Here is an 18,207-nt window from a genome sequence, read left to right as displayed (position 1 = left end):
TTCTTAAAATACATAACTGTACTTGTAATTAAATGGAATAAGTGAGATTATAAATCTGTAAGCAAGTCAACAACAGAAGTATTTTCATATATTTCCGAGCGTAGCTCAAAGTACTTGGGTTATTTATGCCTCAATAGGTATGTTTTTCCCTTTCTTTCCTTAAATATGTAAAAAAAAAAAAAAAAAAAAAACATAAAAACACAATTTGAAAAACCAACCCTGATAGCATTAAACCAAGTGGCATTCAAGTACAATAATTTTAACATTAAGGCAAATAAATGCAGGATTTTTTTTTTCTCATATTTTGTAATGTATAATAATATTGAACTTTATTCTTATTTTTTGCTCCTTTGGACAAGAATCATGTAAGTCCTTTTTCTTTAATTTGTCAATTATGTATAAACTTTAACATTGTATGCATTAATTTTTCTTGATGCCAAAAAAAAAAAAAGCTTAATTGAACTTTATTTTGTTCAATTAGTTGTTTTTTCTTGTTTATTTATTCATTAATTATTCATTTGGACACAACAGTATTATGATCTTTGTTCAAAATTTATGTACAAGTTTGTTAATGAAAATGATGTTCATTAAATTTAATATTATGGTTTGATGCAGAATAAAATAAAAAAAAAAGAAAGAAAGAAAGAAATTAACTTTTTTTTTTAATGCTGTTTTAATAGTTTGTTATATACCATTGTTGGTTTATTTATTTATTTATTTTATTTTTTTTTTTGCTTTTATACTGAATGAAATATGAAAATGTCATCGAATCTATTACTTTCTTTTTTGAAGAAAAGTTATATTAAGTAAGAGGTTGTGCGGCAATCTTTTAAATATGCAGATTAACTTTCTGTTAGTGTCATGTTGGTTTAATTAAAATCTGGTTCTTGTAAGGTATTCGTAAAATGGAGAAGTTATTAGAATCATTAACTGAAATTTTAAGGCAAGATGCTTATGGTTTGATAATAAATGTTTTTATAAAATATTTTTTTGAAATTTAAACAAAAATTTTACATGAAAAAGATTACAATGAAAAGAATTTCAGGTTTGATTTTTAAATAGAAGATTGCTACCTTCTTCTAAGTTTTACTTTGTTTCATTTACAAATTTTTGGTAAATTAAGAAAGAAAAAAGAAAATAAAAACAGTTAGCTTAAAATTCAAAATGAATGTTTAAGAAATTGAACCAAAATCAAATACGTTTTATCTCTGTATCATCATAAAGATATGTATTTACTTAAATTTTGGTCTGTAACAAAAATAAAAAAGAAATAATTGAGTAAATGAAATATTTTTGCTTTTCCAATTATAACATCAATTAACAACCTTAAGCTTTGATTTATTTTTATTTATTTATTGTCTATCTACAAAAAGGCAAATGTGCCACAAAATATTTAAAAAATAATAATTATTTATTTGCACAAAAAATATCATTATTCAAATATCTATAAATAATTTGAATTCGTTTACTATGTAATAAGTGGGGGTTTTTTAATTCTAGTAAACGAACTGGGCTATGTATTCTATAAATGTATGCAATGTAATCAAAGTAAATACGTTTGACTGAATACTCAATGATCAGTTGAAAATTTTTGTATTATGCATTATGTGCCTGCATTTGTTTACCATATTTATTGTTTTGTAAGTAAATATAATTTTCGATTTTCTTAGGGTATGTTTGAGCCATATTTGAAGAGCTTCTTTGTCAGATCTAGTGATCCCACCCACATAAAATTATTAAAGGTATCTCAGTTAAATTAATTTCTTTTTGAAAGTTTTGCTTGATTGCAATTGAATCATATTTTGTTGATATTCATCAATGAAATTATTTCTAGTTGGAAATTTTAACGAATTTGGCAACGGAAGGAAATGTGTCTTTTATTTTGAGAGAATTTCAGGTAAGCACAAACCTTTTTTTCTTTGTTTTTGACTTACTAGAATCTTGACTTATTACATTATTTTCTATTAATTGTAAATTTTTGTTATCAAACTCAATTTGTCGTCTCTAAAACTTAAAATCGGAAAGTTTGTATCTTTTTAGTTATCATAGTTTTCTATAAAGTCTTATTAGAAGCCATTAACTTCTTATTGAATGTTCAAAATTTAAAACAATGAGGATGTATGTAAAGTTATTATTTTAAAATAGTTGTCCTTGGATGCTAAATTAAAAGAAAGAAAAAAATACCATTCATTTAAGGGGAAAAAATCTTTCTGGGCAATGGATATATAATAATAAGTTATTGTGGTCTTTTTGATAAGGAATTAAAAAAAAAAGTAATCAAGTCCATAGGTGCACAGTGATCAGATGCAAAAGCATTACTGTTTTCATCTGTAGTTTTATTTCTTTTCACTTCCTCGGGTGGAGTAAAGAAGGTAATTGTATTCAGAAAAAAATGTATTTAAATTTGAAATGAAACATCTATTTTAATTTCGCCAGAATCGATTTCAAGTAGTTTTTGTCACGTATGTATGTTCAAACAGATGACTAAGCAGCCATTGCATTCGTTTTGATCTTTCCTTTGAACATGTTCTGTATTATTCAAGCAAAATTGCTTTTTCATGTTTGATGGACTCCCAGCTATTGATAAAAAACGAGCATCACATTCTAAGTTTAGAACCACTGAAGTTTTCATTTTGTGACCTTATGTCTAAGCAATGCTATGTTTTCAGTAGCTGTGGTTTTAATGAACAAATCTTGTTAAAAAGTTGTATAGCATGGGAACCCAAATCCACAGTGTTCGGGACCATGACCTTTCCAGATTTCGGAATTTTCCGGATTTTGGATTCCAATAGAAAAAATAGTGAATACCCTCCTGTTGTGCTGTATTAGATGAAGACATGATTTTCCTGGTTTCGCTAATGTTGAGCTAAATTTCTTTTATTTTTTGATCAATTTAAATGAATGTATACTTCATTACACTAAAACAAAAATCAGAGACAAAATATAGTATACAACCTATAGTCCTCGTATGTTGCTTTCTATTATTACGCAGTGTGCCACTAAAAATAATTTTGTACTTTTGTTCAACAGGCTTTGTTTTGCATATTTATGAGAAGAAAAAACTAAGTTTCTTTTACCGAAAGTGGATGTTAAAAGATGCTGCACAATTACAGCAAAACGCTCATTTATGCATAACATGCGGCAGCAAAAAACATTTGAAAAGAAGATTAAACTGAAAATACTGTGTTTTCAACCAGTAATTGCCAAACTTTTACAATTTGAGACTTTTAAAACTGAAAAAAAAAAAAAATATTTTTTCTCCAATTATTGAAGGAAAAAAGTTCCGGTTTTCGGGTCTTCAGGATTTTGGGATTCTGAAATAGGGGTCTTTTACTATATTATGTTGTTTTATAACGGCATTTTTATAGCTGCATTCAGCATCCATTAGTACTGCATTAAATGTGTGATAACTTAATTCAATAATTTATTTTGTTGTTGTAGACATATGTGTCCAGTCCAGACATGGACTTTGTTGCTGCTACTGTTCAAGCAATAGGTCGCTGTGCTAGCTCAATTCCTGAAGTGTCTGATACTTGCCTTAATGGACTAGTTTCTCTGCTCTCAAATAGAAATGGTTTGTAATAACAAATTAGAGACTACTATAAATTTATTCATGAATTTATCTTGTATAAAATAATTTCTTCCTCTAATTATGCTTTATCCTTAGAAACTGTTGTTGCCGAAAGTGTTGTGGTGATAAAAAAATTACTTCAAATGCAGGTAATTTTTTATTTTTTGAATTTTTTTCATATTATATTTACATCAGTAGCTAAAAACATATGATTTAAAGTTGTAAATTAAGAGTGTAAAAAGGTTTATGAAGAAAGAAAAATACTTGCACAAACACACATACACATTAGGGTGTAATTTGTCAAGTTGATAAAAAGTTGCCTCTACCGACTTACACGTTACATTAAAAATTTTTATCTGCATCAAAAAATATTTAGGTGTACCGTACAAGTCCTAAAATTTATAATTTTCTTCAAAAAATAAATTTTTTTTAAAAAATTTTTTGAATAATAGAAAAAATGTTAAAATTTTTTAAAGTTTATAAATGTACACAGTAAAGTCGGATGAAAAAGTAAGGGAGAAAAAACTGCCATAAACAATATATATATATAGGTCCTCCCGCATTTATTCTAAACTTCTGTGATTTTCACAACAAAAAAAAAAGCATTTTACAAGGCCACTTGGCTACAAGGCTGGCTTGATTAGAAACGGGGTATCCAATCCCGAAACCTCGGTCTTGAATCTTGCGGGATCCCGTATGATATTTTGCAGGATTAACCCTGCGGGATTGCTAGCAAAATCCTGCAAGATTTCCAATCCCGCAAAGATTTTCTATGCAAACGTTTTCCAACTTTTGACGCTCATAAAACGAATATTTTAACAAGCATCATTTGAAGTTTTAATCACCTTCCTCGTATTTCTGCAAGAAGAACAAGAAATATTTTGTGTTTCATATGATGAACGATAAAAATGAATTTGTATTCTCATTCAAAGTTTCAGTTTCATGCATTTAGCAATTGAGAAAATGGGTAAAAATTATAAACGTTTTGGAAAACCGTCACTAAAATTTAAAACCCAGAAATTTGCGCTTTAGAAAAAAATTGAGAAAGTGCAGTACAGATTGCAAAACCTGCTGGAGTGGCCAGAATGCAATGTCGGAACGCTTCAGTAAGCTTGAGGAAAAATCTCAAATCCTTTAAAAATGCACAATAATTTTTCTCCGAAGAAGAAAGCAATGAAAAACCTATCATTATTTATTTTCTCTAACCTGTAGAAGAAAGTTCTTGCCGATGTCTTTGTCACTGTGAAGCTAATATTATAAATGTGGGTGGTACATTGAAAATTATTTTCGATGAATTAGTTGACTAATCTGCAATATTCGTCAAGACGATCACAGAAACTTGAATGAAACACAGGATGACTCGCAGTACATTAAGTGGTTCAGGTTTTTGAACATCTCTTTTAAGTGAGAGATAGTGAAGTTATCGCATTACTTTTTGGGCAAAAATCCCATCCCACACAAAGCAAAGGGCACACTTTTGTGTACCAAACAATAGTTGCTTATCGTTTGGTGCGTATGGTGCTATCATCGTGATAGATGTGATTTTGCAGTACTCTACAAATGGTGTACTGAAAAAGCCTTCAGCAAAACTCGCGCATCCTTTTAGAGCTGTTGAAAAAACAGTAGTATGAAAACGCTTCATATAATATGATAATACACATAATATTCTACATAGGTTTTGGTGTTTAGATTATTATACTTAATTCTTCAAATAACATACTTCTATATAATAAAATGAAAACGATGTTTGCAGGATTATTTTATAACCTTTATTTTTTAACTTCACAAAACTAATCTTACAGTATATAATTAGAAAAAAAATTCAAATAATTTTTATCTTTTAAACATAAAGAAATGTATTAAAAAGTCTTTATTAGGAAGAAGATTTTTAAATCAACATTTGCAAAAAAAAAAAAAAAAAAAAAAAATAAGCTAATCAGTTTATATTGAAAATTCTAACTTGAACTTTTTTTTAAAAAATCCTTATTTTTTCGTACTATGCAGGAACTTAAATGCCTTTTATTTGACAATAATTCCCAGCTTAATTACTCACAATTTTCAACTTGAAAAGATTTTAACATTTTTTCTGCTATTCAAAAAAAAAAAAGAGAAAATTGATTTTTGAAGAAAATTATAAATTTTAGACCTCGTGTGGGACACCAAAATATTTTTTGATTCAGATAAAATCTTTTATGTAAGAGGTGAGTCAGTAGGGCCAACTTTTTATCAACTTGACAAATTGAATTTCAAAAAAAAGTTTTTTTCGATACAACCAAATACACATATGTATTCGAGTATATATAGGGGGAAGGGAGCACATATGAACATGGTATATTTTACTTAGATAACTTCAAGCAATAAATCATTAAAAAATTCTTGGGCATTTGCAGTATCAGTCCTAGCTCTGGGCCAAACTTTTAGAGCAATGAGACGTTGTATGTTTCTGTGGTGGAAACTTTGTTTGAGCATTGTATGTAATTTTATCAAAATTTTACTTGTGAAAACATATTTTTAAACTAACTGTTAAGCTAAACTTAATTATTGCAATCCATTATAATGAATATTCTACTATATTTATGTCAATGTTTGAATTTTTTTTTTATTAAGCTAAGATGTTTCTTTGTTTGCAAGTTTGTTCTAAGGTTCTGTTTGTTCTGGTTTTTTTTTCTCTCTCTCTCTTTTAATTTCTGGCTGGGGGAGGGCATAACAAATGGGTTTTTCTAGGCTAAATTAAGCTTTTCTTACGGTTTTGCTTTTAGGAAATAAGAGCATTTTCTGGGTGTTAAGCTGTTAAAATGAAAATTAAGACAAAATCTAAATGAACATGATTTATGTTGCAGGAAAATATTATTTTCCTTCAAAAGCAGCAGTGGATTAGCATTTTAGCAATAACTATCAAAATACTGATGCCCAAAAACTCTGCATTGATCTGCAAACTAAACCCACATGCTTTATAGAAGCATACATTAATGGTTCTTTTAAACTTTCCAAACTATGTTTAACACTTTTCTGCCTTATTTGTAATGTGTATGATACAAGTTAAAATACTTATAATGTGTACATGAGTTTTTAATTTGCATTTAGATTGCAGATCATAAAGATATTATTATTCACATGTCACGGTTAATGGATACGATTACTGTTCCCATGGCCCGTGCATCTATTCTATGGTTGATTGGTGAATATGCTGATAAAGTAACAAAAATTGCTCCTGATGTGTTACGAAAAGTTGCTAAAACATTTTTCCAGTGAAGTAAGGTTTCACCACATTATTTTTTCTTTTGTTCTTAAAAATTCTTACATGAATGATTTTTTCAATATTTGGTTTCCTTTTAAAATCATTATTAATAGTACAGGGTGGTGACAGATCAGGGAAAAGTCAGGGAACTTTATTAATCAGGGAAAAGTCAGGGAAATATCAGGGAATTTTGAAAAAATAACAAAAAAAATCAGGGAAAATTGATTTTATAAAGAAAAAAAATTTTTTGCTGTACAAAATTAAGTACTCTAATTCCCTACGCATTTTCCGCCAATTATCTCTTCAAAAGAAAAGTAAAATTAATGAGGTGCGATTATACACTGCCGCATATTTGTTCATCTTTTTTCCTCAACGTCAAAGTATTGAATCTTACTTATTAACCACAGAATGAACTTCCTAAGATTGCTTCTATGTCTGTTAGGTCGTTTATTTTTACCTAGCTTGAAATTTCCTTTTACGCTTTCAATGCTACGTAAAATAAACAACCATACAGGCAAAGAGGAAGCCTTCATTAATGCCTTAGCTCCTTTGCCTTTATTCCATTGTCTCGAAGTAATTAGCCTACTGTAATCACGATTTCAAGAAGAAATCTTTGGTTTTTGAATTAATACTATAAAAGCTTAAAAGTTATTACTTCTTCGCATTTTTTATTTAATTGCTAAAATTGAACTTTCAATAAAAAAAGTTTTCTTAATTAATTTTAATAGTTTCTTAAATTTCTTATGCTAAGTGGTTTCTGGAAGTAAAGTATTTTTTTTTTATATAATTTTCTATAATCTTTTCATGCAGAAAAATTGAATATACTGTTTTGTAGTTTTTTTTAAAACCATTTTATTAAAAAAGTAGCATCTTTTAAAAATATATATTTAGTTCAACAACTTTACACAACTTAAAACGTTTAAAATACTGCATTTTATACAAACATACAATGGATTTCAAGTAGAGCAAAGAAAGAAAACCATTATCATTGGTAATGTAAATCAGGGAAATTTGGTGAACTTAATCAGGGAAATCAGGGAAAACTCAGGGAACTTTTTTTCACAGTTCCTGTCACCACCCTGTAGTAATTAGGCATTTCTTTTATAAGATGTTGATTTTTTAAACATATTTTTTTTTTGTGATGCATTTAAAAACAAAATCAAATATTTGTGCTGTCTGCTCATGTTTGCGATGGAATTAGCAAACAGCTAGATAAAAAGTCTTAACTAAATTGATGAGAAAAGGACAAATTCAATGCTCATGTTTTGTTCCTTTTAATGTTACTCTACTGCTTAATTTAGAGGCTTCCACACACATCTGTAACAGCAAATTGTGACATAACTGCCAACTAATGGATGCATCCCATAAATTGGATGTTTGCCTTTCTATCTCATCGGTAGTCAGACAGTATGTTGTGTAACTTTTTTTTAACTGAAATGTAACATATCGTCGCCTCAGAACAACAGTAGGATGTCTTAGTGTTATTCCTGAGATTAGATGCCTTACTGGCATCTCTGAGGCGATGATATAAACAAATTATAAATAACCAAAGCTAAACCTATAATTCAGCTAAATTTTCATTGACCATTTGGGTTGGAAGGAAAGAGTCAGTAAGTACTGGCACAATTGAATATTTCTTTACCCATGAAATTTAGTGTATAATTTATTATCTAAATCTCCCTATGTTTTGTGATGTGATGGCATGCCTACCATCTTACTTATAGGATTTTGAATTGCCTTTGAACATTATATCTTAAATCATTACCGTGTTATTCTTCTTTTTTTACATTTTTAGAAGTTGTGTCTGATAAACAAATCGCTCACTAACTAAGAAACTATTTGTCTCTTTTCTGTTAATTGAGATTCTATTGTTTATTTAAAATATCTGATATTCATTATGTCCATTGTTGTTTTAGGAGGACATAGTCAAGTTACAAGCAATAAATCTTGCTGCAAAACTTTTTCTAACTAATGTAAAACAAACAAAGTTGCTTGTTCAGTATGTATTTAATCTTGCTAAGTATGATACAAATTATGATATTAGAGACAGAGCTCGATTTTTAAGGCAACTTATCATGCCTCAAGGTGATAACATCAGTTTGTCCAAACATGCAAAGAAAATATTACTGGCTTCTAAACCTGCACCTGTCCTACAGTCAAAATTTAAAGGTATGTATTTTTATTTGACCCCCCCCCCCCCCTGTTTAATTTACATTGTACAATCAAACCATTTAACTGTGCAAATGTAAAAGACTTCACACCTCTTCCATAATGTTTATGTTATTTAAAACTGCTTGAAAGCAAAAACTGAATGAATGCTATGTTCATAAATTTGACTTCAACTTGAGAAGCACAGAAAAAGTGTTCAAAGTGTTCTAATTATCTTTTGTTGCGATCAAAACAGATCTGTGTACTTAATTGAGACGTGACGGTCATGATTCTATGCCTATAAAAGTTCAGTTCCTTTATACAAATGGAAAAGAAAAATGCCTGCAACCAGTTCTGATCCCTCTGGTTCTAGCCAAATTATCAATGTCCTATGAAATCAAGAGCCATCTTAAAAGTTCCTTTCCAAGTAGCACCTGCTTTTGTAAACCATCCAAAACCTGCAACCCTCTTGAAACAGTCATTTTTTCCTAATTTCAAGATTAGCTTGGGACTTGAAAGGCTTAAAACTATGACCCCTGATTTTGTCATCTGTTTAGAAATTTCACTCATCAGCATCCTTCAGTTTAATTAATTTAAATAACTGGATGGGGCGCTAGAGGTATTGAATGCTTCCATGTAAAGGGGGCTGTGGGCGCTCCCCGGAAAAATTTTCAAATTTTAGTACATTGAAAATGCCATTTTACATATTTTTTTTATGTGTGTAATTTGCCTGAACCAGAAATATGTGACTTAGCATTTTCAAGGCATAAAATTCTAAAAATTGGTAGACAAATTTTCTGGTTAAATTAGACCTTCTTTGAAAACTTATATTGCTTGTGGCTCTAAATCTAAAACCAATTTTTGAAGTCTACCAATCCTCCCCTTCATATCTGACACAACACACCTTCATAGTAGTCTTCTCACATCCAGAAAAGAGAGACAGGCCTAGGCATACAAGAACATCTTTCAGCAGATTAGATAGGGTCTTTGCCTTAATATTTGGAATTTCAGACTATAAACTCCTAAAAACTTCACAATTGTCAATGACACTCCTCGAGCAAATGGAAACTCCCCCTCAAGTAATGCACTTGCAACCCAAACTAAAAAAAAAGACACAAATTATTGGGGGCCTGGGCCCCCTCAAGACCCATGGAGTCGGTGCTTGTGCTACAGAGGATCAACCCTTTCTAAAACCATACTGCAAACCAGATCTCACAATTTTTCTCTATATATTCTGTAATCTTTTAATTTCATCAGAGTTTCAAAATTTTACATATTGCCATATGTAGATGTACACGGTTTGTAATTATCTGCCTTAGCTTTAGGCTATTGTTATAGCCTTTACTCCCACTTACTCAATCAGGGATTTTCAAATAGACAGGGTGAAATAGATTTCTGTTTGTGATTTCTTTTCTTTTATTTTATCTGTGAAATGCATTTTTGTAAAAAACATTACCCAAAATGAATTGAATAGTGGTATTATATTTACCAGCTTCCAGTCTTTGGCACATCTCTGTGTTAAAAGTTTTATTTTTATGTTTTTTTTACCAAAATGTGTGCACTTATATCCAGCAACACCAATACAGAATGCCAAAGGTCATCTTTTAAAGCTTTTCAGATAGTTATGATCTTCACTGGGGATTGATAAATTAACTAGGATCAATCTTGCTGAGTCCAGAGCCTGATGCTGGTCGTTATTTTCTTGTTTGTATTGATGTATTAGTGCATTTTGTAACTCGTTATTGGGCCATTCCACGGTCACGTGTGGGCAAAAAATATGCTTAAATTTCATTAACAATTTTTGGTAACTCTAAATATTTTAATTAAACAGGGGTAAGGAAATTTTTTAATCTCAACATTTTGATACAAAGATACTCCTGACCCAGTTTAATTAATCAGTTTTATTATTTAAAACTTAATTTATTTGCATACATCATGGGCGGGACATCTAAAGTCAATCTCTCGTAACTTGCTTATGAATTAGTTAATAATTTTGCTCTATAAATATATTAATGTTTAATCAAATAATAGATTTTGAGAACAAAGGTTCCCATTTAAAGGAAACATATCTCATTTGTTGAGAAACAATAGTTTAAACTATATTAATAAATTATGTATTGGACCATTCCACAAAAAAGTTGTCACTTTGTCCAGCTCGTGACGGTTTATATATTTCATTAAAAAAGTAATTATTAAAAAAAAGTAATGATAAAATTTTTTGCTTAATGAATCACACATTTTAAAATTATTATTTTTAATGAAATGTATGAGACTTTACGTGCATGACAAAGTTACCGTTTGCCCTGAAATGGCCCCTAATTACAAAAATGAATTTTAAAATGCTTGTTTTTCTAAAAAGTCTTTTGAAAAGCTTTAGCCCCCCCCCCCCCCTTTTTTTGGCATTACATTAAAAGTAGAAAAAATCCAAAAATTAAGAAAAAAAGTGTTTAAAAAAAATTATTGGCATTTTTAAAACCATGCATAAATTTGTAAGAATGAGAAAGCAAAAGTTATTTGCTGCACACCATGCCTTATTTCTTACTTCATTATTGACATTCATCATACATTCTTGTTCAATGCCTCATTTGCATCAGTAAATATCACACTGACAAATGTAAAGACAAAGTGAATGCTCAATGGTCTAACTTTTGTTTCATGTCTATGAATATTTTCTAAAATCATTTTTTTTTTTAAATTTCTCCAATAGATAGAGATCGTTTCCAGTTAGGATCACTTAGCCATTACTTAAATTCAAGAACGTCTGGCTATTATGATTTACCTGGTTTTCCCCGAAGAAATTCCCGATCCTTCAGTACGAAATGTAGAATCACAAATTCCATGGCAAGAGACGCACTTTGTCAAGAAAAAGAAAAAACAAACAGTTAAAAAGAAATCCTTCTATTCTGAAACAGAATCAAGTTCTCCAGAAGGTGGTAAGTTCTTTTTTTTTTTCCATTTTAAAAAGAATGTTTATAAAGTAAGCGTGTAACATATGTCTGTATTTGACTAATAGAATTTTTACATTTTGTGTTTTTGTCTTTGCTTTTAAAAGTTAATTTGAAAAATATTTATAATTCTCCAAAGTTACCATTTTTCAATATAATTTCTGGATTCAACTCACACTCTCATGAAACCATTCTTAAGTTTTTGAAAAGGGGTTGTGATGAGAACTTTTGAGACTTGTAGAATGCTTGATAAATAATATTCAATAAGTTATAAAAAAGACCTGAAAAAATAGGGCGACACTGTTGAATGACATGTTCAAGTGGTGTTAAAAGCTTGGAGCTTGCTACTAAGAGACAATTGTAATAAAACAATGAAAAGGTTGTTTTGACTGATTATGCTGCAAATTAGGGAAAAGCAATCAAATTACTAACTCAAAATGTTTCCGAAACATAATAAAATTCAATACACAAGTTTTAGTTTTAATGTTTCATGTTTTTGAAGGAACTTCAAGACTTGTTTTCTCAAAATTTCAGTGAGTTATTTTCATCTGACATTCAAAGTGAATTTCATTGGAGTGAAAATAGCTTGTTCTATTTGGCAGCATAATGCATCCCCCTCCTCCCTGCAGTTATTAGAAGGTGCACTACAGCTCAATGTACTAAACAAAAATTTTTATGTAAAGCAGTTTGGTGGTTCAATTTTAAGATTCAAGTTTTGTGGCTCATTGTTTTGATTGTCAAAAGTTATAACTATGTGGAAAATTTAGCAATGGCTGCTTTGAGATAAAGTTACAAGTATGACATTCTCAGTATTTTAGGTCATGTTTTTCACCACTAAGATACTTTTGCAATGAAGAATTTTTACCACTGTATTTCAAAAATTACTAGTGCTTTAAGGTTATTTTTCACTCTAGTCACCTTTTACTTAAAATCATGTGTTAGGGTCAGACAGGGCAATTATGGGTCAAAATACCATAACATCTTAATATTTTCTTGAGTATAAAAGATGAAATAATTTAATTTGGCATGGAGTAAGCTTACACAATTTAGAAATTATTCAAATAATCCCTTTACCTAAAATTACATTATTATTTATTTTATTTAAATTAAATGAGTGACCAGGAATTATCCCGGATTGGGGCAATTATGGGTCACACATGGGGCAAATATGGGTCACCCCCTTTTTTTAGAAGTAATCCATGTCAAAAGTAATTAAATATTCTAAATTATCATTTCTTAGCCCACTAAGAGACTTTTTAATGACAAAAAGTTTTATGTTTAAGAAAAAACACATTATAATGGAAATGATTTGATGTTACTCTTACTAGTCGACTACAATTGGCTATTGCTCTTTGCCCTAAGCCCAAATGCGATGAAGTTTCTTTAAAAGTTGTATGCTACCTTTATCAGTCATGTTTCTATCAACTGCATTGATTTTTCTTTTCAATTTCAATTAACTAGACTGAAAAAAATTTACTTATTTCAAGTTACTTCTTGAAATGTCTCGCTTGAACAAACTAAAGTTTCCGACACCTTGTTCCAGAAAATTCATTTCTGCTTTTTCTTTGTCCAAAATTTAACCCTTCGGACGGAACATCTTATTTTTTACTATTGTGAGGAACATCCGTCTCTCAGACGGTCACCTTGGTTTTTCTCATTTTCGATGACTGATTGTTAAGCGGTATTGTTTACGGTGAATGAAAACAAATCAACAACGATAAAGAAACTTTTTATTTACAATACTGAAAAACTTTTGTATAGAAAACAGTATAAAATTATCCTATTTTTGGTTGGAAAAAAAACAAACTATATCAGTCTTTTACAAATATTAGTCAAACTGACTATTAACAAGTTATACCCCAAGCTATAATAATAATAATAAAAAAAAAAACTATTATAATATCCTACCTCAAAATAAAATAACAATAAAAGGCGGTACTGTATAGAAGTTCGTCAATCCTTGCCCTTATTCTTTCCATACCAAACCGGTTTCGGGTTTTCGGCACCTGTTAAACCTCTGATGATGGGCAAAGCCCGAAACCGGTTTGGTATGGAAAGAATGAGGGCAAGGTTTGACGGACTTCTCTACAGTATTTCATCAACCTTGCGGTACGTACAAAGATGATTTTTATTACTTTATTACTATATTTAGACTATTTCAACATCACAGTATGTTATTTAGAAACTATGTATAGGTAACTTATATTCCGAAAAATTACTCTTTCACAGCACATGTATCACATATTTTTTTTTGAATGCTCCATACACGTAGGAGTATTACACTTGATGCACTTGTATGCAGTCATTCGGTTCTTCTGGTAAGGGCAAAATCTGCAATTCTTTCTCTTTTCAAGCCGATCTGTGGCAGGAAGCGACAAAGGCTTTTTTTCATCTTTTATCCCTGCGGCTTCAGTGATTATACTCCTTAGGTCTTGAGATAAATTTGAAATCATCAACCTTTTTCTTATAAATTTATTTGCCAATCCCAGAGCTATTTCATTTATACAGGCACTCCTCGAGATTTTTTTAGTATCGTCGAACAAACAGTGCAATGTGTGCACATTGCATGCTGCCACTGCCACTATATGGTAAAATACAGCCAGTGGCCACCGTCTTGTTCGGCGATTTGCGGAATATATGCTACATTTTTGATCTAAAGTATCAACTCCACCTTTTGTATAGTTGTAAAATGAGATCAATTCTGGTTTGTTTGTTTGTATGTCCGTATGTTCAGAGTGATGCATCGTTGAGAGAAGAACAACTGCTTTTGACAGTTTCGGAACGTACGAAAGAAGCATCATATCTTTCGTGTATCCATATAATGAAGAGTTTACCTTTCTAGTCTTTTTGGGAAGAAATTCCGGAGGGATTTGGGGCTTGTTTTTTTTTAGCGTTCCAACCATCGTTATTTTATTTTTTAGTAGCTCAGAGGCTAACTCAATTGATGAGAACCAATTATCGCAAGTGATATTTCGGTTAGTGCCCGAAATGCACTTAGTCAAACGAATTACTGACTGGGTTGGAATCTTCAGGTTTTTTTTTTCCTGTTCACTCAGAGTAAATCCGTCGCTCCCTTTACCGGTGTATATATAACAATTATAAAGATATGCCGTATGAGCATCGGTTAGAGTCATTATTTTTATGCCATACTTGGCAGGCTTTAGGGGCATGAACATACGGAACCCACAGCGACCTTTGAAAGGCACAAGAGTCTCGTCCACTGTTGCGTGGGCCCCAAGAGCATAGTTCTTTTGGCAATTATTAACAAATATGTCTAACAACTCCGAAATTGCAGCAGCTTTTTCAACTTTTTCCCTTTCTTTCCTTGTACTTGAATTGTCGAATCTAAGAGCCCGAAAGAGAATGTTGCATCTTTTTTCAGTCAAAAATGCTCGAAAAATTGGTCGCCCCGTAATTGAAGTTGAAAAAAGAGATTGTAATGATTCCCGGGATGACTTGAAAATGCAGCAAAGCAATATGACCCCGAGTAATGCGTTTATTTCGTCCACATCTGTGTTTTTGTATGCCACTGAATCTTGGTGTTTTATCGTGGTACGCTTTCGGTAAGTTTTGAGTTTGTGTGCGTCACTATCAGTTGTAAAATGTCGTTCGTAAAAAAAGATCCCATAGTTCTTTTGGGGTTGGCTTACCTCCTAGCAATCGAGCAGGACCATCAGGCTTCGAGAGACGAACTTTTATGATATTTCTTTGAATTGGATGATTTGAAGCAACTACAGGTCTTTTTTTCCAAACAATGCATTTTTTTTTTCCATAGTACTCTCCACTTCCTTCTTCTTCATGCGAAACTAGCAGTCCGTCGCTTTCATCTTCATCAATTTCGGAGGACGTCTCATGATCGGATTCCTGCAAGTCATCATTTTTAGGGACGTAAGAATCATCAGAATCAATGTCGGAGTCGGATTCTTGTTCAAGAGCAACTTGAACAATTCGTTTGGTTCGTGTGGATATGTTTGTTGGAACAGCCATAGTGGATCTTGGAACAATATAAAACAAATTATTTATCATCACAATTACAAAATACAACAATTAAATTAATTTTATTAAACGAGTACAAGTCAAAAGCATTGCTTTCGGAACACCTTTCTGACAAGCGGATGCTAAAAACGTACGTTAAAAGGAACATCCGCCTAACAGACGGATATTCCAACCACCAGTTATAAGGAACATCCGCCTGGAGAACGGGGTAGGTATAAATAAAAACGCTCTTACCTGCTTTGAGTGCAAAGGACGACTAAATTTTCATGCTGAACGTTGAGGGGAAATGATGAAAGAAGCAACCTTGAAACCACCTCTTCCAACTCACACCACAGCGGTAGCTATCGGAAAATTTATAGACAATATCCGTCCAAGAGACGGATGTTCCGTCCGAAGGGTTAAGTTACTTTCCCACTGTAGAATATGTTGCTTATCATCATACACCACAAAGTATATCTGATTTTCAAGTACAGAATGAATTCGTTTATAGCACCATCTTTTAACATTTTTAAAATAGGATTGTTTTTGCAATTGTGTTATTGCAAATTCTTCCTTTTTTTTTTTTTTTTTTTTTTTGTCGTTGTCATAAACAATTCCAAAATAAGCTCATTTTGTATTTAAACGCTGTTTATATCACTGTCTATATCAGCTTGTGAAGTACTTTTATTTTTTTGCAAGCAGGGGTTTTCTCATTGATTACATTTGTGAATTCGATTTCTCTTGCAGTTACAAGATAGACAAGCGAGTTTGATTTGTTATAACTATCGAATTTGTCTCCTTATTTGGTACTAAAGTGATTAGCATTAATTTGTTGATTATTTTGCTTCTTGATATGTGCCATAATTGCATGCTGACATAAATTATCTTCAAAACTGAAATTGATTTGCTAGCCAAAAGGGCATGATACTTAAGATGATAAAATATCTAATGTTGCACTTGGAGCATTAAAATTTCTTTTTAAGAGAGAGTTTGGCATAGAAAAGGATAATTTGAAGTTAATACTTAAATTCTTCACATAAAAATGAATAAGAAAAACATCAAAAATATCAGAAAGTATACTGACCCAGAATTACCCCCGGTGACCCAGAATTACCCCGCTAAACTGGGGTATAAATCAGCATACTTTTATACTAACTTTTTTTTAAAAAGAAGAAAAAATATATGTAGCTATGAAAAGCTTAGACCATTTGCTATTAAAAAACAGCACCAACAAAATTATTCCTTCAACACTGTTTCACCAACACGAATCTTGAAAAAAAATTATGATTTTCCGAGGCAATCTTTTTTGAAGATGTTTTTATAGAAGTGTGAAAACTGTTTTTTCTCACTTATTTACTTCACTCTTGCATTGTTTTTGACCTTGGTATAGGAAAATTGAATGTATAAAGATGACTTAGCATAATTTAGTTTTTTTGCAAAAACATTCTTTAACAGAAAAAAGTTGGTGACCATTATTTACTCCGGAAAGAGAGTGACTCATAATTGCCCCGTGTGACCCTATAATTTTTAAATCTTCAACCATATCAGAAATGTAGAGTACCATTATTGGTTTCACAACTTTATTTTCCCTGTCATGACCAAAACATGGCGGCTTTATTGAACCTTTCTGTCTTTTCTACTGTCAAGTTTGAAGTAAACACCTTTGCTGGTATTAATTGCGATAGAATTGGATGTTTATTGCTACGTAAACTATTGATACTAAACTGTTGATACTAATTTTGCTAAAAATTATGAATCCCTAAAAATTATGAATTAAAAAATATTGTGATTGTTTCCTCAAGAAAAATGAAAATTTTAAATCCTCAAGACCAGTTTTAAGTACAAATAATAATAATAATAATAAAACATTTCTATGTGTTTGTTGGAGGGGGGGAAGGGGGTTAAGGGTGGAGGAGATTGCTTCCTATTTGATTACTTTCATGGGGGGGTGGGGGGAAACCAGAAATTTTGTGAATCTGCTATAATTCCTTCAAAAGCAAGTAATTTGATGGATAAATTACTCTTTAAAATGTGCGCTTTTGTTATTATTACTGTAAATACTTAGCTATACTAAAGGGAAGTTTTTGAATATTTATAAAAATTGAAATTTTCTATAAAAAAAAAATTCCTTCTAAAATTCAGGTCAGAGAGAGATATTCTTCTCTAAAATTCAATCCCTATTTCAAATGTTGGTGTTTGAATCATAATTAAAATATCCTCAATGGGAGAAGAAATCCTCATGAAAAGGCATGTAAATTCATATATATATGTTCTATATGTATATAATATAAAATTGACATTAACTATGGTACATTTGACTGTGGTCTTAC

General features: G+C 30.9%; 1 protein-coding gene across 1 annotated transcript in view; it reads left to right on the top strand.

Moving 5' to 3' along the window:
• Positions 1–18,207, top strand: part of LOC129221004 (AP-3 complex subunit beta-2-like) — a 77,958-nt gene that overhangs the window by 36,038 nt on the left and 23,713 nt on the right. The window contains 9 exon segments of the mRNA XM_054855439.1: positions 1,671–1,742; positions 1,835–1,897; positions 3,442–3,574; positions 3,668–3,720; positions 6,656–6,829; positions 8,726–8,978; positions 11,665–11,741; positions 11,743–11,890; positions 14,055–14,071. Of these exon segments, the coding sequence (XP_054711414.1) occupies positions 1,671–1,742; positions 1,835–1,897; positions 3,442–3,574; positions 3,668–3,720; positions 6,656–6,829; positions 8,726–8,978; positions 11,665–11,741; positions 11,743–11,890; positions 14,055–14,071 (990 nt within the window).

The sequence above is a fragment of the Uloborus diversus genome, chromosome 4 (assembly GCF_026930045.1).
Source record: "Uloborus diversus isolate 005 chromosome 4, Udiv.v.3.1, whole genome shotgun sequence".
Taxonomy (NCBI): Eukaryota; Metazoa; Arthropoda; class Arachnida; order Araneae; family Uloboridae; genus Uloborus; species Uloborus diversus.
This window is presented reverse-complemented; position numbering and strand designations above follow the sequence as displayed.